Below are 26,500 nucleotides of genomic sequence, written 5' to 3'. Positions count from 1 at the left end.
TGTCATTCTTTTGTTTGACCCGGAGAGGGTCATATGGTTAATTATGTTATGTTGAATTCCTCGGAGGGGAATTCAAAAAAGTTATGTTATATGGTTTAAAAAGTTATGGTTATTTATGATAATAATAAACGGCTGCTGTGGCCATTAAATTCCAACTCTGTTTCAGTGTCTGCTTTATAAAAGGGAAATAAAGGGGGGTACACGACTCGACTTATTGGAGTCATGTATATTCCCCCTACTGCAGAGGAGCAGACACACACCTCCACCTCGCAAAAGCAGCTGACCAATTTCTGATCGCTGCGCCGGTTTCATTCTAAGAAGGGGTTGTCTAGTTGGGGCGACACCTTTTAATGATCAGATATAATTATTTTCTGACTAATATAAAGTAATTTCCCACTCCAATCACTATGATTGTTATGATCTTGGCATGTAAGAGGCAATTTGGATGAGAAACCTCTTCATGGGCAATAACAAGGCTATAATTTGCTAGAATAGGAACTATTCCTCCTTTTTCTCATCCTAGCAGAATATCCTGGCATGTAACTTCAGAGTGCAGGATAATTCACTATGTGGACCCTTATTGAAACCTTTTCATTGATGGTCTACCTGCCAGACAGGGTTGTATTTATAGTTGGTGCTGCCTACAGTATATGTGACTATACCATATATTAGCCATCAATCCCCTACTTGTAGGCAAAAGTTTACACTATAAGGCTTCATTCCATCTGCCCGGAGCCTGTACAGCAGGACAGAGTGCCTAGGGTCTGTATTACAGGCACTGCATGTGCCTCCGTATCGAGTCTATATAAGATTCGGAGGGTCGGGAAATGCTTATGCGAAGCCTCTCTCCTTTAGGAGTAGGGATGCGATAGACCGCAATATTTGGGCACTTTTTTTTTGCACTTTGGGTTATAGAAAGCATAAAATGGGCTTTAAAAAAAAAAATCGAGTCTACATAATGTTTCTAGAGGAGAATATTTCCATAATACGACATGTAATAGAGAATGGAATGAAGACGTTTCGAGGGTACTACTCATGGAATCTTTTCACTGGGCCCTCCAATGTGTTATAACAGCCCTGTTCGTCTTTTTAGCTCATGGTCATGGTGGCTTCTCTGATATCAGTTACAGAGCTGTGAGCGGACCTCAATCTTGGAATTACATATACAGGGCCTTATTATAGCCGTCTACATGTGGCCTAATAGTTTATCGATACACAGACCTCAATTGTCTTGCACATGTTAAAAAATGCTAATTATCATAGTGAACTTCTAAGGCAAGCTTTGGCCAAGGCAGCCACCTCTCGCCAACAGCCTGCCCGAAGCATATCATCCAACTAAGTGGACAATGGAGATTTATAAAAATGGTACAAAGGAAAGGTGGAGCAGTTTCTATAGCAACCAATCATTTTTTAATAGGGGTTCAGTCAGATTTGTCGCTATGGGAAACTATTCTACTTTTTCTTTGCATCAGTTTTAATGAAGATTTCTCAATATGTATGTTTTTGTTCACTTTTTTTTATTAGATTTGACAAAATATGAGGAATCAAAACACAAAACATCTTAAAAAATTGCAGAGTTTTTCATTATACCGTGATTAGGTTTTATGCACATCAAACTGGAAAGCCCTTTAACATAGTAAAATGATTTGGTTTGTTAATGATATCCATTATGTCTTTGGCTAGCTTTTGGTTTACGTGTAGTCGTATCCAAAAACAAAGTTAACATATTGTGACCAATGTGACTCAATATCTTCACATGTCCTTGGTTTCATCAGTATTTTTCTAAAATGTTATTAACATGTGAATCAAAAGAACAGGAAATGCCATAAATGTCTGATTTGTGGGAGCCTGACCTCTGGGACCCCCAACCCTATAAGGATGTCCTCTTATCCCTGCTTCTACATGTGAGGCTACCTCCTTATTCAGACGGAGATTGAATGGAGAGGTGGCTTTTTTGGCTGTCATGCCCATGGCCGCGGGCCGTCAGGCTCACTCACCTCCTGACGCCTGCAGCCATGGAACTGTGAGCGCTGGTCCCTGTCACCTCCTCAGGAGACGCCAGCGCTCACTTCCGCTTTTCCCGGCCGGGTCCCGTAAACGGGCTGAAAAACGGCTGAAGTATCGAAAGCAGAACGCCTCCAAACATCTGCCCATTGATTTCAATTGGAAAAACGGCGTTCTGTTCGGACTGGGCTTTTTTATGCGGCCGTTTTGCAAAACGGTCACAAAAAAGAAGTGCATGTCACTTCAGCCGTTTTTCATAGACTCTATAGAAAAACAGCTCCAAAAACAGCCGTTAAAAATGCTGCGAAATACGCGACTTTGAATAAAAAAAGTCTGAAAATGAGGAGCTGTTTTCCCTTGAAAACAGCTCCGTATTTTTAGACGTTTTTGATTTTGTGTGCGCACATACCCTAGGACGTCTTTTTTCCTAGCTGAACAAGCCCAATTTTTCTAGCCTTTCATTGTAAGCGACAACTCCCATCCCATTTAATAATCTAGTCGCCCGCCTTTGAACCCTCTCCAGTTCTCCTGTGTCCTTTTTACAATGTGGAGCCCAAAGCTGAATTCCAAATTCAAGATGTGGCCTTACAAGGGATTTATAGAGGGGTAATATTACATTTGAATCACAGGTTTTCATCTCTCTTTTTATACACCATAAAATCCTATTTGCTTTTGCAGCTGCTGCCTGACATTGAGTGCTGCTGTTTAGCTTACTTGTTACCAAAATACCCAGGTCCTTCTCTTGTTCAATTATCCCCAGTTTTATTCCATTTAATGTATATGTATTAATACAATTATTTCATCCTAGGTGCATTACTTTACATTTATCAACATTAAAGAGGCTCTGTCACCAGATTTTCAAACCCCTATCTCCCATTGCAGCAGATCGGCGCTGCAATGTAGAGAACAGTAACGTTTTTTTTCTTTCAAAAACGAGCATTTTTGGCCAAGTTATGACCATTTTTATATTTATGCAAATGAGCCTTTCTTATGTACAACTGGGCGTGTTTAAAGTTATGTCCAAATGGGCGTGTATTGTGTTCGTTACATCTGGGTGTGTTTACTTGTTTTACTAGCTGGGCGTTGTGAATAGAAGTGTATGATGCTGACGAATCAGCATCATCCACTTCTCTTCGTCACCACCCAGCTTCTGGCAGTGCACAGACACACAGCGTGTCCTCGCTCATCCGACGCGATGAAGTTCCTGTGGGAGGAAGTGAGTGACGTCACAGCGTGATCTCGCGAGGACACGCTGTGTGTCTGTGCACTGCCAGAAGCTGGGTGGTAACGAAGAGAAGTGGATGATGCTGATTCGTCAGCATCATACACTTCTATTCACAACGCCCAGCTAGTAAAACAAGTAAACACACCCAGATGTAACGAACACAGTACACGCCCAGTTGGACATAACTTTAAACACGCCCAGTTGTACATAAGAAAGGCTCATTTGCATACATTTTGAAAAAAAAAACGTTACTGTTATCTACAATGCAGCGCCGATCTGCTGCAATAGGAGATAGGGGTTTGAAAATCTGGTGACAGAGCCTCTTTAACTTCATCTGCCATGTTTTTGCCCATGCTGCCAGCTTATCTAGGTCTTTCTGTAATATTTTATAGTCAAGCTGAGTTTTAAGTATCCTACAAAGTTTTGTATCGTCAGCAAAAACGGACCCCTTACTATCAATCCCATCCACAAGGTCATTAATAAAGAGATTGGGCCTAACACGGATCCATGTGGATACCCTAATGTTAACTTCAGCCCATTTTGAGTAAGTTCCATTTATAACGACTCCTTGTTTTCTGTCCCTTAACCAATTCTTTACGAATGGGCATGCATGGTCCCCCAGTCACTATGTCTGTGGCTTCAGAACAAGACTGTTGTGTGGGACAGTAGCAAATGCTTTTGCAAAATCAGTCGCATGACCAACATCCAGATTTGCACTTACCTCCTCATAGAAACAGAGCATGTTAGTTAGGCACAACCTGTTTTTTCATGAATCCATGCTGGTTATCAGTTATTAGAGTATTCTCCGCTATATGCTGTTGCAGTTCATCTCTTAGAATAACAACAAAGTTCACCTCCTCCCCATTCTCCTAATAATAGATCCCCTATTAGACATTTATGGCACATTCCATGGAAAACACCCATTAGGTCACATCAGTAGAGGTCCCTGGTTTGTGTCCTGTCTTGGCACTTACTCCAATAGGCAAACATCACATTTATGGAAACCTGCGAGTGCTCTCACTCTGTAACTTCACTAGTGGTCCTTAATATCATATCGTTAAATGAGGTGACCATTGTCTGTTTTTTTTTGCAGAATGTGTTGGGTTCCACCATGATGTGGTCACCTCCAGAGGCTGCACGCTGCATAAATAGAGGTAGAGCAGAAATAAATAGGAGTCCTTCCTTCATAAAAAACACAGGGCACACAAAATTTTGTAAAGAAAAACTTTTTAAAATTTCCGTCTTAAGCTCGGCTCACCCCGAGGTCTAAATTTCAAAAATAATAAATTTTCTTCTTATCTATACATATGGATGTATAGATTCTCAGTCCATGAGGAACAAGGCTGACTGTAGAGATGTATAAAGTGGTCCAGTGAATGTCTACCAAGATGGGTCTAGATCTTACCACACGCCACAGATATTTATAACTCTGAAAGAAAAAAAAAGGTCAAAATTTGTAACAAAAATTTCACAATCCAAAATATCCACGGGATATGCCGTAAAGGTCTGATAGATGCTCGGCTGTTTCCGTAACACCTAGAGAACAGAATGGAGAGATTTGGTGACCACCTAACCAGACGGGACAGGGGTTCTGGAGATAGGTGCTGGGACCCACATCTATCAGACATTTATGGCATATCTCATGGATATGACATAAATGTCTAACGTGGGAATAACCCTTTAACTGTGGCTGCAGCTCCTTCATTCTCAGGATTGGTGGGCGGCAGTCAGATTCCTGCCCAGGGGCATAGCAATAGGGGGTGGAGAGGTAGCAGTCGCACCGGGGCCCTGGACCCTGAGGTTGCCCAATGGCCGCTCTGCCACATAAGTAGAGACTAGCTGTCACGATCCGTGGGTATGTGTACCCACTAGGCCTCACCGCTGTAGCGGAGTAGCCGCTGGCCAAACAACTGTCCTAGTACAAGTGTACCTTTAATAGTCCAGACAGTAATGGAGGCTCAGCACAGATGAGCTTGCAGACACCAGACGTGGTGTATATCAGCAGGCATGACTGGTGGCACAACACGACTCCAACACTCTAAGGCACAGGAACAAATATTGCACGGGATACAGATAGCAGGGCACGGGAACAACGGGAACAGGATAACACTAAGGGAATATTTGCTAAGACTAACATGGGTAAACACAACAACGCTCAGGCAATGAGTGAAAGGGCAGAGCCCCTTTTATAGTCCAGGGTGATCTTGGGCTAATTAGAGATTCTTTTCATGTCCGCGCACTGGCCCTTTAAGGCCGACTGCGAGCGCACCCTACGGGACCCAATGAAGCAAGGCAGAAGTGAGGGCTGGCGTCTCCTAGGAAGGAGATGCTGGTCAGCACTCACAGAGTCATGGCCACGGTCGTCGAGGGTGAGTAGGAACGACGGTCCCCGGCCACGGCCGTTACACCAGTATTGTAAATGGCACATAATAGGTGGGGGGGTTCTGTTACAGATTTTGCATTGGGGCCTTGGAGATTCAAGTTACACCTCTGCTCCAACTAATTAGTAAATGGTGTCATGTCTCCTTTATTGCTCATGTCATAAATAAACATTAATTATCTGACTACACTTTTCTAATCGTCTGATCTTATAAGCTCCAAGTGGATTAAGAATCATTCCAATGGCGCCAAAGTATTCACCATTATTGCACTAATCCAAATAACGAGACCTTCAAGGGGTATTCCCATCTCAGATATATTTGGCATATTCACAGGCTATTCCATAAATGTCCAATAGACGCGGGTCCCACTTCTGGGTTCCGCACCTATCTCTAGAATGTGGCCCCCTGACCCACGTCTGCCACGGTCGATGGGCTACAGCCCTGTAGTGTAGAACAGCGAGCAATGCTGTTTCCGAAACTCCCGAATTCTGGAAACAGTGTATCTCGCTGTGCGATGCTGTTTCCGTAACTTCAATTAGCTTCTTTGGAAATATCATAGCAAAATGTGTTTGGCTGTTTCCCCCGAAAACCTCAAATCAGTGGCAGGAGCCCAGGGAAAGGTAGGATGGGGGTCTCGAGATAGGTAGAAGTCCCAGAGGTGGAACCTGTATCTATTGAACATTTTTGGCATATCCCGTGGATCCTGTCTGGTTAATGACTGAACTTTTTAAAGGGGATATGTGGGACTAGACATTGAGGGCATATATGTAGGCTATGCTGTTTGTAAATACACTGTATGGTCCATGGAACCACGGTCCGCTGTATCTGTTTTTTGGGATCGAATCTGTGCATATAGTATTTGCTTCAGTTATAAAATTCCAGACAGCACGTATAATATAGAGATTGTATGAATGACTTTATTGTTATGTAATACACAACTGAACATTGTACTGACTATTGAACTGACTCATTTCTCGCCTTGTAAAAAGTAAACAATTTTCCTAGAACATTACAGCAATCTGCAGACTGGAGCAGACGATAACATTTATTCTTATATTCCTGCTCAAACATTACAGTCTGTCTTTCCCTGTATTATATTGTATTGTATTGTATTGTATTGTAATGGGCACCCAAGCTCACAGACTGATTACAAATCTCAACATCCTACTTCTTTATGAGCATAAAACTGTGTCTGAGCCTCAAGTGGCTTAAAGGAATTTTCCATTTCAAGTGTAAAATGTTACTTTTTTCTGAAAATTGCAGGTTTAAGTGACACTGCCGATATAAGAGGCATTTCTTATAATCCTTAGATCAAACAAGTCCATGGAAACAAACAGAGAAAGAATTCAGGGACAGATTTCTTGGGTTCTGACCAGCCAACCTTGTCAGGATAAAGTAGAGGTGTCCCAGCTCCGGACCCTCATCTATTAGCCATAGAAAAAAACAGCTACTGAGGATCCCTCTCACGGGGACCCCGGCTTGTCTTGCATTACTCAGACAGGATATTGATTTTAAATAAAACTGTGTAATACTTAATTTCTCCTGTGGTGGTGCTGTAGGGAAATTGAACACTTGCTTCTGGGTTCCCCCACAGATTGCATCTGATCGCTGGGAGTAGTAACACTGCAACAAACCCTTTAAAGGTGTATATCCATCTCAGATATTTATGGCATATCCCCTGTTCTCCAGATAGCTGCGGGTCTTAGAGGTGGTACCCACCGCTATGAGACATTTATGCTATATCTTGTGGATATGCCATAAATGACTGAGATGGGATATCTCTTTAAGGTATCAGCTGTGGCAGACATGCAAACTTATACAGAGATTTAAACGGCCATCCTTTTTTCCCCTTACAGTGCCACATTAGTAATATAACGTAGTATAGGGTAAAATTTACAGTCATTTCAGTGAATTCATATACTATACTTAGACTGTATCACAAGGTGGAGGCTTATTTCACAATCCTCTTAAAGGGATTGTCTCATGAAAACAACTCCTGTCCATACCACGCCCTATTAGTGCATTTGGATATCATAGAGGCAGTGGTGGGGGTCCCCTCTCTATGAGCCAGAATGGAGAGACACTCTGAACGAGCAGCGGGAGAATGCCTTCCAAAGTGTAAGGACTTAGAGTGCTTACTTTAATAAATTGATATTTCCACAGATCCTTTTTAAGCCCCTGCTCAAGTCTGGCGGACAGACTAAGCTAAAGAGATCTTGAGTAAAAAGAAGACCCTATAATGTAAGGCATTGTGATGCAGTGCTTTGTGTGAGATCAGACAACTGCAAAAAATGTTGGGTAAATACTATATCTCCCACAGTGCACAACAGCGAAGAAAGCTCATTACCAGGTGCTAGCTGTAGTGGGTGCAGAGGTAGAAGACGCCCTCAGGCCTTAGTGCCTGAGGGGGACCAAAGCCTCTCTGCCATATAAGAAGACCAATATTATAAATGGCACATGTTAGTTGGGGGTCTGTATAAAAAACACATTTTGAAATACTCTGGGTTTGTAAAAAGGAGCCCCTGTTCACAGTCCTCATCTATTAGCCAGAGCAGAGACAACCAAGGGCATCTCTCAATCTGGAGGACTTGGGAATGTCCGTGATTTCAATGGAACCTGAGTAATGCTTCATTTGCCCTGTGGTGGCGCTGCAGGGAAGTGGAACATTTGGCATTCAATTTATGGCAGGGCCATCAACATTAGTTTGGAGATCTGGAGACCTAAAAGTTAAAAGTTGAAGATGTACTACACATAAAAAAGCTCCCAGGGCCCGTTTATTCTGGCGATTGGTAGGGACCATACCTCGCGGACCTCACCCACATGTACCCTGAATTCTAACTTATGACATATCTACATATTCACCAACAATGAACTCTCTAAAATCGGTACATCTTAAGTCAGGCCCATGTTTTGCCTTGAAACGTCCCAAATGACTGGAAACACCACTTTCATGCAAATTTGCATAAACCCCTACCCCTTTTGTGGTCCGTTTCGTGAGATTATTCCACCCAAATCAGGACTGTTGGCAAGTATGTGTCTATGACACCATGAGATTAGCGTTCAGGCATAAATGATGTAGTAGCCGCCAATCATTTGGAGCAAACAAAAATATATTTTCCATGTTTTCTAATTTTTATCCAGTAAAACGTGCTGCTGGTTGTAATTAGAAAAGAGCTGAGAGTCTGGGCTATACCGGGGTTGATTTTACCTTATAGACATGCTTACCATTCTTGCGTGATGACTGATCTCTTGTTCTACCAATGATGTCCACTGTCACATGATTTTCGGGCTCGCTACCCTGGCATACTGTTGGCTGTGCTGCAACTTGTCCTAAGATTGGATGATATTCCCTGAATGTGAAACAAAAAGGAAGAGGATGTATGATTGTGTGTACTCTAATTTCCTAATATACATATGTTTACCGAATCTTTGAGCACTGCTGTTTGTTCGTGTTTTGCATGAGGAGACCTAATTTGCATACTTTTCTCAGGGAGCATTGCATGAGAGACCTACACCAGCTGAATCTCCGCAAGGAGAAACTAGTATCTTCCAAAAGCTGCGTCACTCAGATGAGCAGAACTGTCCTCTGCACTAATGAGGAACAAAAACTCTGAAACAGTGCTGTCTACAGATGGCTGTCTCTGGATTGGCTGATATCCCTAGTAATAAGTCAAGGCTCTCTAACTCCTCCAAAACTGGGGGCAAATTTTGGCCTTGAGGACCAGAATTTATGTTTTTAGTGTTTGCATTCGTGCGCTCAAAAATTTTTACTTTTTGTTCGGTGAAGCTGTACGAGGCTTTGTTTTTTTTGTGAGGCGAGTTGTACTTTATGTAGGTGCCAATTTTTGGTACATATACATTAGTGTTTAGTTTATATTAATTTTTATTTTACAGCACACATTTGTCATCATGAATGATGCTGTAAATTTATTGTGCTGGTTGTTATAGTCATGACCATACCAAATATGTGTATATTATTTAATGTTTGGGACTTATTTTTAATTAAGTTTATTTATTGTAAAAAATGACCAATTGTGTATCTTTTTTTTTTTTTTTTTACAGATTTTTTTTATTTAATAATTATTATTTTTTATTCCATATGGGAATTTTTAATATAGATTTTTATGTTTTAACTATAATGTACTGGCATCTATATATATGCCAGTATATTAGCCTGTGTACTGATAGTACACAGGCAGTTCATAGGGCATACGTAAGTATGCCTTAACAACAGGAATTATGGTGAGAGCCGTGGGGTCCTTCTATGGACCCATACAAGGTCCCCCCTCACTCTTACCCTTTGAATGCTGTGATCTGCGTTGATCGCGGCTTTCAAGGGGTTAATGGTAATCGGAGGTTTCTCTAGAGCGGGACTGCGGCTGTGCATTACAATCGTTACCCTGCTTCTGATTGCACGGGCACACTTGCTAAACCCATGCGATCAGCAGTATGAGTATGCTCATCCTGATGCGGCAACGTCCTGCCGCTCATGGCGAGCATACTCATCATGAGTCGGCAACCGATTAATGGGTCGGACATTGAATTACAGGGTAACCACCTATAGGTGGCACTGGAGAGACAGTTTTTCTTCCTTCTGGAGAAGAGCTAATCTGCATCATTATATTATATACACTCATCCGAATATGCTCCTCTGGACATAGAAAATCTACATAGGAAACGGAGCGATGTACATTCTCAGTGCCTAGAGAAGACTGTAAGGATAAATCGCATGCAAACAAACAAATCTACTAGCTTCAAATTTAACACTGTATATATTAGCAAGTTGGGGTATTTCTAATAAGTAAATTGAGCTTAGTTTTCCAATCTCACTATATATAGGGACTGAGGTACTAACACAGTGACAGATACCTGCTTAGGTGGTAAGACTGGCGACACTGGTTGTAATGACTGCGCTTATTTTAATCCCACCAATACAAAAAGTAGAGTCTGACAACACACAAATTCTTGTATCAGTAATAAGCCTGCCTATTGATCCAACCGTCAGCAGAAAATTGCTGAGTTCTAGTTGACGGTTGGGGGAGGGGAGCGATTGCATGCTGATCACCTCCCTCTCCATGCCTGCTTGTTGAAAAGGCTGTGAAGGAATTGTTCCTGTACATGTCACAGCACTGTCAGGTCACCATTGCGGAGATTCGGCAGCATTTACAGTAGCAGCAAAGTAAATGAGATTTTCCAAAGCTGCATAAAAAAAAAACAAAAAAGAAAAGTCGCGTGAAAAGTGTTCTGCGGTGCGATTTTCAAATCTGCAGCATGTCAATTTATGCTGCGTATTCTGTGCAGAGATGCTGCGTGTTTGGCCAATAGACTTCAATGGGCAGCAGAAATTCCCCACTAAAACATGCAAGTTGAGTTTTGTTGCGTTTTGCACAGCGCTTACGTAGCAGAAAGGCAGTATAGACCGCTGGAAATCCGCAGGCGCACATAAAGTTAGCTATAATCAATGCTTGACACTAAGGGTATGTTCACACGCTTAATAAAAAACGTCTGAAACTACAGCACTGTTTTCAAGGGAAAATAGCTCCTGATTGTCAGCCGTTTTTTAAGCAACTTTTTTACGCCCGTTTTTGGAGCTGTTTTTCTATAGAGTCAATAAAAAACTGCTCCAAAAACAGCTGAAGAAGTGTCCTGCACTTCCTTTTCACGGGTGTTTTTTAATGGGGCCGTTTTTTAAAACGGCCGCGTAAAAAAACACCCCGTCGGAACAGAACGCCGTTTTTCCCATTGAAATCAATAAGCAGATGTTTGGAGGCGTTCTGCTTCCAATTTTTCGGCCGAAAAGCGGCCGAAAATAAGCCGTGTGAACATACTCTTATAGTTCATCTTGTGTGAGGGAGGCTGCCTAGAGAAGCTTTCTTGTATGTACTCACCTGTCCCCTGGCATCCCGCTGCCTGTCTCTATGTTTACTTGTTCCCAATCCACTGTAGATGAAGAACCTGATGGAGACAATTAAAGATGCTTTTAATATGTGCATGAGAACGAGCATACATTGACTAAAGGAATATTACTACTTCTATTTATTATTAGGCTGTATCTTATGGTCTTTATAACAGAATATAGAATTATTCTGAAAATTAAAGTAAATGGAGATCAAAACTAGTGCAAAGGAAAAATGGAGTAGTTGCCCACGCAACCAATCAGATTCCATCTTTTATTTTTCAAAGGCCCTTTAGAAAATTAAAGTAGTAACCTCATTGGTTGCTATAGTCAACTACTCCACTTTTCCTTTGCATCAATTTTGATAACTCTCCACCTTTGAGTCTAGATTTTGAGCACAATTGCTTCCCGCTTGCACCTTATAATACTTCCATGTGGCCATAAGTACCATAAAACGTCCATGTAATAACCCTACTCCTTTTAATCAATTAACAAACCTATACATTGCTCAATGAACACCATGATCATTTTAACGCCGTCACATTGTGCTTAAATGGGTTGTCCAGGATTATAAAAACATGACTGCTTTCTGCCAGGGCCAGTGCCAAATCTGTCTATTGGTTCTTCATGGTATTGCAGCTCAGATTCATTAACCCCTTCCCGACCACCCCACGTAGATTAACGGGCTGCAGCACTGGTCCTTGTGCCTGCAATCCGTTAATCTACGTGTGCTCCTAACAGAGCACACAGACGTTCCCCAATGCCCGGCTTCTAGCAGTCTTTGTACTGGGGGAAAACATCGGGTCGGATCACAGCCGTGATCCCTGCCGATTAAACCCTTAAATGCGGCAGTCAATAGCGACCGTCGCATTTAAGTTGTTATAACAATATCGGCACCCCGCTACGCGATTGCGGTGGCGGGGGGAGGGGGGGGGCGATTGTTGCTATGGCAACCGGAAGCCTAACAAAGGCTTCCCGTCTGTCATCTATGGAAGGCGATAAAGTCCTGCCAGAGACGGGACCTAATATGCCCCATGTCAGTGTGAAACTGACAGGTATAATACCCTGCAATACATAAGTTGGATCTTCAAGTCCCTAGTTGGACTTAAAAAAAAACAAGTTAAAAATTGTACAAAAGTAAAAAAGTTAAATTTCGAAATAATAAAATTAAAAATCGCCCTTTTTCCTTTATAAAGTCCTTTATTATTAGAAAAAAATAAATAAACTATGCATAATTGGTATCGCCGTGTCCGTAACGGCCTGACCTATAAAAATATAATGTCATTTATCCTGCACCGCCATAAAAAAATAATTAAAAACGGATACCAGACTAGCTATTTTTAGACCCTTCAACTCCCAAAAAATTGAATAAATAGGGATCAAAAAGTCATAAAACATAAAAAACTATATACATATGGTATCGCTGTAATCGCATCAACCCGCAGAATAAATCAAATATGTCATTTATAGCCCACGGTGAACGCTGTAAAAAAAACCACAAAAAAACAATCAAAGTTTTCATGGCCGAATTACAAAAAATTCCGCAAAAAACCTATGGGATCAAAATGCTCACTATACCCCTAGATAAATTCTTTTTAGGGTTGTAGTTTCCTAAATGGGGTCACTTCTGGGGGGTGTCCACTGATGTGGTCCCACAGGGGCTTTGCATATGCGACATAACACCCGAAAACCAATTTAGCAAACTTGAGCTCCAAAAGGCAAATAACACTCCTTCCCTTCTGAGCCCCGCTGTGAGTCTAAATAGCAGTATATTACCACATATGGGGTATTGCCGTAATCTGGAGAAATTGCTTTACAAATCTTGGGGTGGTTTTTCTTCTTTATTCCTTGTAAAAATTGATAATTTCTAAGTTTTATTGGAAATAATGTCGATTTTTATTTTTACGGACGAATTCCACTAAATTCAGCAATAAACCTGTGGGGTTAAAATGCTCACTATACCCCTTGATAAATTCCTTCAGGGGTGTAGTTTGCCAAATTGTGTCTCTTTTGGGGGTTTTTCACTGTTGGCACCACAAGACCTCTTCAAACCGGACATGGTGCCTAAATATATTCTAATAAAAAGGAGGCCCCAAAATCCTCTAGATGCTCCTTTGCTTCTGAGGCCGGTGCTTCAGTCCATTAGCACACTAGGGCCACATGTGTGGTATTTCTAAAAACTGCAGTATCTGGGCAATAAATATTGAGTTGCGTTTCTCTGGTAAAACCTTTTGTGTTACAGAGAAAAAAAAAGAGATTTGTAAATTTCCCCTCTAATTTGCTTTAATTCCTGTGAAACACCTAAAGGGTTAAGAAATTTTCTAAATGCTGTTTTTAAAACTTTGATCAGTGCAGTTTTTAAAATTGGGTGACTTATGGGGGTTTCTAAGGCTGGGTTCACACGACCTATTTTCAGACGTAAATGAGGCGTATTATGCCTCGTTTTACGCCTGAAAATAGGGATGCAATACGTCGGCAAACATCTGCCCATTCATTTGAATGGGTTTGCCGACGTACTGTGCAGACGACCTGTAATTTACGCGTCGTCGTTTGACAGCTGTCAAACGACGACGCGTAAATGGACTGCCTCGGCAAAGAAGTGCAGGGCACTTCTTTGCCACGTAATTTGAGCTGTTCTTCATTGAACTCAATGAAGCACAGCTCAAGATTTACGAGCGTCTCAGACGGCTCGCAAAATGCGAGGAGGAGAATTTACGTGTGAAACGAGGCAGCTGTTAACAGTCTGTCTTTTCACACGTAAATGCCTCTCATCGTGTGAACATACCCTTATATATACGGCCCTCAAAGCCACTTCAGAAGTGAACTGATACCTATAAAAATAGGTTTTGGAAATTTTCTTGAAAATGTGAGAAATTGCTGCTAAAGTTATAAGCCTTGTAACATCCCAGAAAAAAAAAAGGATGTTCAAAAAACAATGCCAACATAAAGTAGACATATGGGAAATGTAAACTAGTAACTATTTTGTGTGGTATTACTATCTGTTTTACAAGCAGATACTTTTAAATTTAGAAAAATGCAAATTTTTGCAAATTTTCTCTAAAGTTTGGTGTTTTTCACAAACAAATACTGAATTTATTGATCACATTTTTCCACTAACATAAAGTACAATATGTCACGAGAAAACAATCTCAGAATCGCTTGGATAGGTAAAAGCATTCCCAAGCATTACCACATAAAGTGACACATGTCTGATTTGAAAAAAATCGTTTGGTCCACAAGGCCAAAACAGGCACAGTCCTAAAGGGGTTAAAGTAAATGGGGCTAAACTGCAATACCACACACAACCTAAGGACGGGTGTGGCACTGATTTTGGAAAAAAGCAGCCATATTTTTCTTATCCTATACAACCCCTTTAATTATTGCTACCACAAGGTAGTCATTAGATAACCGCACATGGTGCTCAATTAATGCCGCCATATGCACATGTACATTACATACAGTATATACACACACACCACACATATACTAGACACACCTACTTACTGTAGGCTATATATGCAATTAAATCATCTGAGACCAAAAAATTCCTTTCTGACCGCTCTTATAAGACCGTCTGTCTTCTAACTTTGCAGTTTCTTATTGGCGCCCCCTACACCACCCAGCACATGCCCTGCGACCCTTCTCCCCCCTGCCATATGCCCTATTTATAATCCAATTCATCATCCAGGGATCCATCTATAGCTCCCCTGTAGAGAACAAAAAATACCAGCCATTTTCTCAGACCAGTCATCTCCAATTTGTGGCTCTACAGCTGTTGCAAAACCTACAGCTGTCAGGAAATGCTGGGAGTTGTAGTTTTGAAGCCACAGGTTGGCGATCACTGACAGACTAAGGTTCGCAGTTCGAATAAACAAACAATTGAATGTAAAATTAACTTGGCTGGAAACATTTTTAAGCAATTGACGTTTTATCAGCGGCTCCAGGAACGTTCAATATTAATTCCTTATTCTCTCAGATCTCAGTAGCGTTTGACACAATTGATTTCCTGGTTTTCACTGAGTCATCTTTGATTTCACGCCATTGTGTTAGAACGGATTGCTTCCTTCTTTAAAAAGCTTTAAAGTTGGATTAGCACAATTTCTTCAGCTGAAAAACTCTAAGGGCATGACCACACATGGCGGAATTCCTCCGCAACTGTCCGCATCAATGCCGCACCTAATCCGGGTTGCGGATTACGGCTGCGGATCTGCACAAAATGTGCAGAAAATTGATGCGGACTGGCCGCTGCGGACTGCAGGAAAAGTGCTTCCCTTCTCCCTATCAGTGCAGGATAGAGAGAAGGGACAGCACTTTCCCTAGTGAAAGTAAAAGAAATTCATACTTACCGCCCGTTGTCTTGATGACGCGTCCCTCCTTCGGCATCCAGCCCGACCTCCCTGGATGACGCGCCAGTCCATGTGACCGCTGCAGCCTGTGCTTGGCCTGTGATTGGCTGCAGCCGTCACTTCCACTGAAACGTCATCCTGGGAGGCCGGACTGGAGACAGAAACAGGGAGTTCTCGGTAAGTATGAACTTATATGTTTTTTTACAGATACATGTATATTGGGATCGGTAGTCACTGTCCCGGGTGCAGAAACAGTTACTGCCGATCGCTTAACTCTTTCAGCACCCTGGACAGTGACTATTTACTGACGTCTCCTAGCAACGCTCCCGTCATTACGGGAGCCCCATTGACTTCCTCAGTCTGGCTGTAGACCTAGAAATACATAGGTCCAGCCAGAATGAAGAAATGTCATGTTAAAAAACCAATACGCTCCGCACCACACATAACATGTGCATGACAGCTGCGGACTTCATTGCGGAACTTAGAATCTCCATTGAAGTCAATGGAGAAATTCCGCCATGAGTCCGCAACCAGTCCGCCACTGCTCCGCAACAGACAGAGCATGCTGCGGACACCACATTCCGCTCCCCAGCCTATGCTCCGCAGCGGAATTGTACGCATCGTGTAAACGAACACTGCGAAATTAAAGTGAAAGTCAATGGAGAAACGGCTCCGCTGCGGATTAACGCTGCGGAGTGTCCGCAGCGGAATTTAAGTGAAAATCCGCCATGTGTGAACCCGCCCTAAATCTTCCCGTGCTCCTGTGCTTTACCCTCACATTATTCTTCTTCATATACTCCTGAGTACAAACAAACTGATATGCAATATCCATGATTAGTATATGGGAAATATGTTGTCGAGTACATAGAGGAGAGGGGTTCTGTAGCAAATATCAAAGTGGGGTTGACACCACTACACTCACCCATCTCAGGCATAAAGCCCTGACACTCACAGTCCCCCGTCATTAATCCCTCAACATGGTAAAAGCTGGCCAGATATTAGTGATTTCAGTTGGACCTTTTCTGAAGGACTATTCGTTCATGGTTGGTCTGTGAAGGTTGTCATGTTGGACAATAAAAACCATAAATTAAAATGACAAATTGCTATTGATTCCTGCCTTGAATTGTTGTCTGGGCTTCTATTGATGTGATTTAGATCTGTCATTTGGCAAAAATAACTTTCCAAGAACTGCATCTGAGAACCACACAGAAAATCCAACAAGGCAAATCAACTTTTCCACAGATATCTGTCTTCGCTTGGCGTCTGTCATGCTTGCTCGTGTTGTAAAAAGGCACGGACAGTTGATAAAAAATGGTCTAAACTAGCTGTCCAAAATCTCTAGTGTATGGCCAGCCACAGGGTGATGGTGCCAACCTGTGTGTCCTCCAAAGTCTCCATTGCAGCTACAGGGGCTGTCATTCTTGTTGTGTTTGTGATTTTCGTAACAAACATATGAAAATAGCAGCAACAAAACAAGACAAAAGTTAAAAAAAGCCGCATGTAAATACACCCTTATTCAGTAGAAGGCAAAACATGGGTTTTTCCATTTTCTTATACCCTTTTAGGGAATATGAAGTTAATAGAGGGTGGGTCCTCTGTTCAGGATCCTCATCTTATGGCCAGAGTGAAGAGAGGTTACAAAGAGCAGCTCTTTATCTGGAGATCCTGTCCTACACATACAACCAATTACCCATATAAGGGCACTGTGTAATGCTTAATTCTCCCAGGGGTGGCGCTGCATGGAAATTTAACAGTTATTGCCAGGTTTCTTACTTATTACATCTGATCACTGCTGATTCCAGGAAAGGGGCGGGGGGCACTTTATGATCTCCTTATTGTAAAAGGACTGTCTAAAGTGGAGAAGCCCTTTAACAAAAAAAATAAAAAAAATCTGGTCATCACGGTCAATATTATATACACCACCAAGTGTGGCCGAACCCTAATATATAAATAATATACGGTCACCTCTTACAAATACAGACTCATGTGAGCCTTGTCTTCCTCTGTGCCAATTACTGTATATATTCAAAGTAAATGTAAAGCTATATATCCCCCCCCCCAGGGAATGTAGCTTCATGGTCGTATCATAATTGGATCAAGCAGTATTTTGGAATAATGTTGACAATTATACAAAATAATATGAGCGCGTGTTGAATTCTTGGTTCAGTGGAAAACTTTGGATTTGCTGTGAACTGATGAGACAGACACAATGGCTTTTTCACCCCTAATCCTGTTACCTGGTGAAGCATTAGCCTGCAGGCTATGACGAATCATCCTTTCTAGTGACTGAAGCCTCTGGCTCATCTGCTCCATAGCTTGTCTCTGTTCCTGCAGATTTGCTATCAGCATCGGTAATGACTGTGAACTTTCTGAACTTGGCGGTTGAAGCATCACCCTGGTAGGAAAACAAAGCAAAAGGGATCTTAGAATCTCAGTCTTCATCTTCCATGGGAAGCCTACTGACCTTTACGAGCCGTGCCACTTCAAGAAGAATACAAGGGTAAAAATAGTTCGGCCTCATGCTAGTTAGCACTTTCCACATATAATGCCTACAGCACAAAAAAAAAACCCAACCAGCTATTTTGAAGTGAATGTTATTGTAAAACGTTTCCACAAGTCTATGCCACAGATATACTAAGAACATCTTACCTTTAATATTGAATACATACAGTAGGTGTATCTGCATTATAATAATACCCTCGGTGCATCAGGGGAAGCAGTAAACATATGAGAGCTGATTTTTTCCAAAGAACCAGAATGGGACTTAAGAAATAATGGTGAACTAGCCATCCCGTCAGTGCAAAGTGAAGCTTATCCGTTATACGTTGTGACTAAGGGAGTGAATAAAGTTCAGGGGGCCCCCACAACAACGTCAAGAATGACCCTCCCAACTAGTTGACAGTAAACCGAATTATAATAATGTATACGGGAACATTATCATTGTTACTAGAGCAGCAACCTAAGGACAGATAGTAGTGCCATATATTAGAGCTTCTGCACAAAGGAGAACCCACATTGTAGACCTAGACCATATATTTAACAACATGGGTCACCCTAAGGCCTAATGCCAACTTCAATTTTTTTCGTCAGGGTGCAATCCGTTTTTTTAACTGATAGCACCCTGACACATTAATTTCAATGGTGCCATGCACACTTCTGCTGTTTTAATGGAACCATGTGACCGTTCCATCAAAAATAGGACAGGTCCTACTCCTGTCCGTTTTTGACGGAACAGTCTCTGCCTTCTCATTGATTTGGTTTGTGAAACAACGGACTGCACACGGAAGACATCCGTGTGCGGTCCGTGTTTCACGCATCCGTCATTAACGGCCGTATGACGGCCAACGGAAGTGTGCATGAAGCCTAAGCCTCTAGGCCTAATGGCAGCTTTTACGGCTGTGGTTATTTCAATGAATTTGACATAAGTCTCCCTTAAAGATGAGTTTTCAAAGTTTAATACTGTGAATAATAGGAATAAAGATGTCCATGCACTTACAAAAGCTGTCGGCCAAACCAAAAAATTATTTCTCCCGTCTCCCCCAAATGTGTTTTCAATTGGGAGAGGGTAATAAGCCGCCGCTAGACACCTCTGTCAGCTGCTAATCTGTACAAATAGACAAGCCCGTCCAAAGTACCATGCATCAGATATAAAATGCTCATTATTACAGAAAGTCGATATAAGCATAAGTAGCTACTATAAAATATAACCTTTAATAAATACCCCTAAAATAATTTTTTCGTTTGTCCTGTGAATCTATACACTTGATTTTTGGGGTATTTATTAAAGGTTATATTTTATAGTAGCAACCTATGCTTATTTCGAGCTGTTAATCTGCCGGGGTTACAAAGCATCGGGGATGTTGAAATCGAACATGTCTGATCCTTCTTTCATGAAAGGGTCCTGACACTCCCATATACATTAGATAGTTGTCCGATCCTGCCAAAATTGGCAGGTTTGGCCAACTTTCATCTAGTTTGTATGCGCACTCTTAGGCCTTATTCACTTGGCCATGTTTGGCCTACGAGATTCAGACTGTATGTCGGCTACATTTCCCGGACTGAACAGAGTTCAGGGAGTCGGGCTCCTAGCATCATAGTTATACAGGACAGTATTCTGACAGGTAGGCAGTGACTCACAGCTTCATGAATGACTGTGATGCCAGGGGTACGGCTCCCTGAACTGTATTCGGACCGGGAAATGCGGCCGAATATGGTCCCTATCTCACCAACCGAACACAGCCGTGTGAATAGGGCCTTAGACTGATGTCAAATTCACAGCATTCCAGAATTTAGGTACAGAGCAGAAGTCCTAGAGATGATTAGGGAAGATGATACATACAGGTCACTGGCTAAATGTAGCACTGCATCCTTATACCAATTTTTATATTTTTCTAATGCACCAGATCAACATAAAGGGGATAAACTTTACTACTCTTTTAGAATATTCCTGAATTTAGTTAAATCTTTACCTAACAGAATCATCTCAAGCTCAAGCTACAAGGTGACTAAAAGTCATATGTAAATCAGAAGAACATGTGTGATCAGAATGCGCCTTTAATTATTTCCTATGGGGGAAAAAAAAACACAAGCAACTATAGAAGAATTTCTAACTAAGCCTAAAGTGTATGCTCACCTCCCAACACCATTATATAAATATAGGCTACATAAAAAGTTAAAGGGGTTTTCCCAGAATCATAAATTATCACCTATCCACAGGATAGGTGATAATTTACTGATCGCTGGGGGCCTCACCACTGGGACCCCTACTGATTATTCTCATAGACATTAAGTTTAACGGCGGGCTCAAGCAGATATAAGAAACTTTGTTATATATCTTATTTGAGAAAATGCCTCTTACTCCACTATCAGGCTACTTTCCTCCCCCTCTATGTCTAATTTCTTACTCACTCTGAAATTACTGCTATTTGCATCTCCTCAAGACAAGACGCACCATCAGCTCACTAAGGGATCAGGTTACAGCTGCGCATAGAAGTCTATAGAGAGGGGAGTGGGGAGAAGGGACAGCAGCAGCTTCTAGTAAGGCTGGGTTCACACGACCTATTTTCAGACATGTACGCCTCGAATTACGTCTGAAAAAACTGCTCCAATACGTCGGCAAACATCTGCCCATTACCTTCAATGGGCTTTACGATGTACTGTACCGACGACCTGTCATTTTACGCGTCGCTGTCAAAAGACGGCGCGTAAAATTACAGCCTCGTCAAAAGAAGTGCAAGACACTTCTTGGGACGTAATTGGAGCCGTTTTTCATTAACTCCAATGAAGAACAGCTCCAAATTACGGCCGTAAAAGACGGCCCGCAAAACGCGAGTACATGCAATTACGTCTGAAATTCAGGAGCTGTTTTCTCCTGAAAACAGCTCCGGAATTTCAGACTTAATTGCAGTTATCGTGTGCACATACCCTAAGTGTAATATCTCGCCCCAGTGCTGGATTCACAGCTACACTGCTCATTACTGGTGTATAGTATCCTCCATGCTGCTGCTTCTGAGAGTCTGCTACAAAGTTGGGAAGCAGAATGTTCCCTTCCCTATGTGTACTGTGTATGGGAGACATAAAAGCAGTTAGGCTCCACCCACTTCAGAGATAGCTGAGAGTTAGGCCTCAAGCACACAAACGTGTTTTTGCGGCCGCAATTCAACCGTGTTTTTGCGGCCGCAATTCAACCGTGAATTGCGGTCCCATTCATCTCTATGGGCCCATGCACACGACTGTGTTTTCCACGGTCCGTGCATTGCCTGGGAGCCTGGACCATAAAAAGATAGGACCTGTCTTATTACGGCCGCATTTTGCAGTCCAGGCCCATAGAAATGAATGTACATGGCCATGTGCACGGCCCGTGATTGCGGGCGGGCCACGGGTAACACTCCGCAGCCGTCCGAGCCGCAAACCACGGGCCATGCACACCACTACGGTCATGTGCGTAAGGCCTTAGAAAAAGATCCTGAGGGGAAAACTGTTAGAAAATGTGGAATACAAGTCATATAGTGGCCAGAAATTGTGTTATTCCTTATGTACACACATATGACAGCTTATTCTGAAAAGTCACCTGAAAGGTTAGATACGCTTTAAAGGGGTTTTCCATGAAGGACATTTATGACATATCCACAGGATATTAAGCCAAAGTAGAAACGTTGAAACAGCACAAGCACAAAATGCTAGAACGGGGTTTCTGTTCTAGAGATAGGTGCGGGTCCCAGAGGTGGGACCCGCATCTATCTGATATTTATGACATATCCCGTGGATATGTCAGAAATGTCCATCATAGGAAAACCCCTTTGAAGGTAAGGAACAGGGATATTCCTAAGACTCTGTACCCTAGTCTACCTAGCGTCAAATCGATTGCGGCTTAGAAGAGCCATTTCTCTGTTAAGCGATGTTACGATAAATATAGCATAGATTGATAAATACATAGAACTTGAGTTGATTTCTCCATTTCCCCATCATGCAACTGCTTTGTACGTTGAACCAAAAACCTCTTTATGTATTGAGATGGTAAGTTTTATATATTTAAAGATTAGACATTTTCTGCTTTGTGTCTTACAATTATTCTGTGCCTCCCTGCAGAAAACAAGTCATTTTTTTAGCATTAAAACGTCATGCTGTGGAGAAATTCATCCCCATAGCCATGTTCATCATCTCAGACGTGGTAGAAAGTGACGTACCTCTGTGGGCTATTGGTCTGAAGCAGTTTCATGTTTCCATGGCAACTCCTTTCTTTCTGCATGCCCGACAACTCGTTATTTAGGTTATTTTCATTCACAATCTGCATTAGTTCCCCTAGTTCTTCCTGAAAAAAAAAAAAGAGAAAAAAAAAAAAGTAGGTTGATGCTGTGACCGGGCACTTGAGAAAACTCTGAATACATTAGCGTGGCGGAGAGAAGATTCATACATTTTTCAATAGGACATTCCCACCAGAGCATCACAGAGACATGATGAAGAGGAATATTTCATAGTATTAAGACTTAAACGCCTGAGGGGCGGAAGACGGAGCATCCAATCTGGGCATAACACAGATATTTGGAGCCACTTGATAACTTCCTAATAGAAATAAAGTGATGTCACTAAGGACTTTTGTTGGAAACGTATGTGCTAAAAGGATCAAATTAATTTGCAGGACCTTAAAAAATGACAGATTGGGCTCATACATGGCGACTGAACTGCCCTATCGATGCATCACAAAATGCAAAATTGTAGTAATGTTTGCCATTTTTCTTCTTTAGGAAATGTTTCTAGCACAAATTCCTTTTTCAAAAATAAAGGTTAAAGAGGCTCTGTCACCAGATTTTGCAACCCCTATCTGCTATTGCAGCAGATCGGCGCTGCAATGTAGATTACAGTAACGTTTTTATTTTTAAAAAACGAGCATTTTTGGCCAAGTTATGACCATTTTTGTAGTTATGCAAATGAGGCTTGCAAAAGTCCAAGTGGGCGTGTTTAAAAGTAAAAGTCCAAGTGGACGTGTATTATGTGCGTACATCGGGGCGTTTTTAATACTTTTACTAGCTGGGCGTTCTGATGAGAAGTATCATCCACTTCTCTTCAGAACGCCCAGCTTCTGGCAGTGCAGACACAGAGCGTGTTCTCGAGAGATCACGCTGTGACGTCACTTCCTGCCCCAGGTCCTGCATCGTGTCGGACACATCGGCACCAGAGGCTTCAGTTGATTCTGCAGCAGCATCGGCGTTAGCAGGTAAGTCGATGTAGCTACTTACCTGCAAACGCTGATGCTGCTGCAGAATCAACTGTAGCCTCTGGTGCCGATGTGTCCTCGCTCGTCTGACACGATGCAGGACCTGTGAGTGACGTCACAGCGTGATCTGCCAGAAGCTGGGCGTTGTGAAGAGAAGAGGATGATACTTCTCATCAGAACGCCCAGCTAGTAAAAGTATTAAAAACGCCCCGATGTACGCACATAATACACGCCCACTTGGACTTTTACTTTTAAACACACCCACTTGTACTTTTGCAAGCCTCATTTGCATAACTACAAAAATGGTCATAACTTGGCCAAAAATGCTCGTTTTTTAAAAATAAAAACTTTACTGTAATCTACATTATAGCGCCGATCTGCTGCAATACGAGATAGGGGTTGCAAAATCTGGTGACAGAGCCTCTTTAAATTAACACTCCATGTATAATAGATCCACTGTGTTATATCTAGCGCAGGGCCTGAGGGGAAGGTGCATGACACAGGGATTCTCTATGTGGTTTTCCTTGAATCCCTGTGCATTAGTGCAGTTTTTTATGGCACCATTTATTGTACCATATAATGTACTGGGAGACAGGAAAAAAAATCTTTGTGGGGTGGAATGGAAAAAAACAGCGATTCCTCCATTCTTTTTCAGGTTTCGTTTTTGCGACGTTCACCGTGGAATAAAAACAACATGTTAACTTTATTCCGTGGGTCAATACGATTATGGCGATACCAAATTTATATCGTCTTTTTTATGTTTTACTACTTTTACAAGAAAAAAAATAACTGTTAAAAATCATATTAGTTTTGTGTCTTCAGAGTCTGAGCCGTAACTTTTTTATTTTTCCGTCGATTGAGCGTTCTGAGGACTTATTATTTGCGTGGATGAGCTGCGGTTTCTATTAGTACCATAGGGTACATGCAAGTTTTTGATCACTCTTTATTACAATTTTTGTGGGAGATGAGGTGACCAAAAAACAGCGATTCTGGCGTTTTAATGTAACTTTTTTTTTTTTACTGTGTTCACCGAGGGGGTTAAATAATGTTAAATTGTAATAGTTCAGACTTTTACAGACGTGGCGATACCAATTATGTTTATTATCAATTTTTATTTACAGTGCTTTAGGAAGAAAATAGAATAGGGGCATTTTTTGAACTTTTAGGCCTTATTCAGACAAGTGTATTTCACGTACGTGTTACGCGCGTTTAAACAACGGACGTCACACGGACCTATGGGGCCATTCAGACATTCAGTGTTTTTCATGCAGCGTGTGTCCGTTGTGTGAAACTCACTGCATGTCCTATACTTGTGAGTTTTTTGCGCATCACGCACCCATTGAAGTCAATGGGTGCGTGAAAATCACGGACAGCACACGGACGCACATCCGTGTCCTGTCCATGATTTACGCAACAGCTGCTAAAGAAATTATGAGAAATAGAAAAACACCTTCAGTTTATTTTGCTGACGTAAAAAACGCGTGACATATGGATGACATACCCGCATGAAAAACGCAGACACGCACCGTACACGGATGTCACACGGAACGTGTCACAAGAAAAACGCTGCGTTTTATGCAAGCAAAACGGACACGCTCGTGTGAATAAGGCCTAAGGGTATGTTCACACAGGGCAGATACGCTGCGCAAAGGTACACAGCGTTTCCGCCCTGGATTTCGCAGGGAATTCCAGGCAAAAAAACACACAAAATTGTGATGCGGTTGTTCTGTCAGAATGTCCACTGCGGAAAACAACGCGTAAAAGAAAACCCCTCTATACTTACCTATAACCATGGCGATGAGTCCCTCTGACGTCCTGCAGCCCGGACTCCTGGGATGACGTTTTATTCCATGTGACCGCTGCAGTCTGTGATTGGCTGCAGAGGTCACATGGGATCAAACGTCATCCCTGGAGGCCGGAATTGACAGAGAAGCATAGAGATCTGGGTAAGTGTAGACTTTCTTTTTTTGAGTTACGATTTTTGCACCAAAATCACAACATCTGCTATTTGCGGGTTTTACCTCCCCATTGAATTCAATGGAGAAAACCCGCAACAGAAAATCAGCGGTTCCGCAGCATAAATTGACATGCTGCGGATTAAAAAAACTGCACTGCAGGTCAATTTATGAACGTTTTTTCGGCAGGTTTTTTACACAGCGTGTGGATGAGATTTGTTCAAATCTCATCCACTCTGCTGCTACTGCAATACGCTGCAGATTTTTCGCAATGAAATCCGTTGCGAAAAATCCGCAGAATTTACACTACATGTGAACCCGGTCTTGATATTTTTTTTTACTTATTTTGTTAGTCCCTCTAGGGGATTTGAACTAGCGATTGTTGGATTGCTTGCACTATATATATTGCAATACTAATGGCAGGGCTTAATAGGAACACAAAGATGGCAGACCTGGGGGCCTTCATTAGGCCCCTTGGCTGCCATGACAACCATCGGCACTCCGCAATTGTGTCGCTGGAGTGGGCGGTGGGCTGTCAGAGGGGGCCACCACCCTCTTTCTAATGGCTTAGATGCTGCGGTCGCTATTGAACACGCTCGTTGCAGTGTAATGTCACCTGTTTCATACAGCCGACACCCGCTTAGTATGGAGCGGGCCCAGCCAGTGAGCCCATTCCATACTTCCCCTTGGCGGCTGTGACGTAAGTATACATCAAATGACGGCAAGGGGATAAAGGGAGCCATGACGCTGTGCTGAATTCGGAGTACAACAGATCCAAACAGCACCTTATAGGGCCAATTGACTTATAACAGGCTCCTTTGAGGTCCTTTGTGTAGAAATTTTTCCGTTCCCTTTTCCCATCACTTGGTTGACCTTGATGGACATGTGTCTTTTTTCAACCGTACAAACTATGTAACTATGAGGTTGCCGTTATTTTGCTGTGCTATTCTAGCCATAAAAAGTGGCGGAACCCTGTATA

At 42.1% G+C, this 26,500-nt stretch overlaps 1 protein-coding gene across 5 annotated transcripts in view; it reads right to left on the bottom strand.

Moving 5' to 3' along the window:
* Positions 1–4,439: 4,439 nt before the first annotated feature.
* LOC142651276 (uncharacterized) overlaps positions 4,440–26,500 on the bottom strand; it is a 290,189-nt gene continuing 268,128 nt past the window's right edge. For all 5 annotated transcript variants that reach the window (XM_075825742.1, XM_075825741.1, XM_075825743.1 and 2 more), the window contains 5 exons: positions 22,539–22,663; positions 18,090–18,247; positions 11,499–11,565; positions 8,836–8,960; positions 4,440–4,658 (listed from right to left, as the gene is read on the bottom strand). In XM_075825742.1, the coding sequence (XP_075681857.1) occupies positions 4,651–4,658; positions 8,836–8,960; positions 11,499–11,565; positions 18,090–18,247; positions 22,539–22,663 (483 nt within the window). In that variant the 3' untranslated portion in view covers positions 4,440–4,650. The remainder of the gene's footprint in view (positions 4,659–8,835; positions 8,961–11,498; positions 11,566–18,089; positions 18,248–22,538; positions 22,664–26,500) is intronic.

Source organism: Rhinoderma darwinii, chromosome 5 (genome assembly GCF_050947455.1).
Source record: "Rhinoderma darwinii isolate aRhiDar2 chromosome 5, aRhiDar2.hap1, whole genome shotgun sequence".
Lineage (NCBI taxonomy): Eukaryota > Metazoa > Chordata > Amphibia > Anura > Rhinodermatidae > Rhinoderma > Rhinoderma darwinii.
The sequence above is the reverse complement of the archived record's forward strand: the minus strand, read 5'-3'. Positions and strand labels throughout refer to the sequence as shown.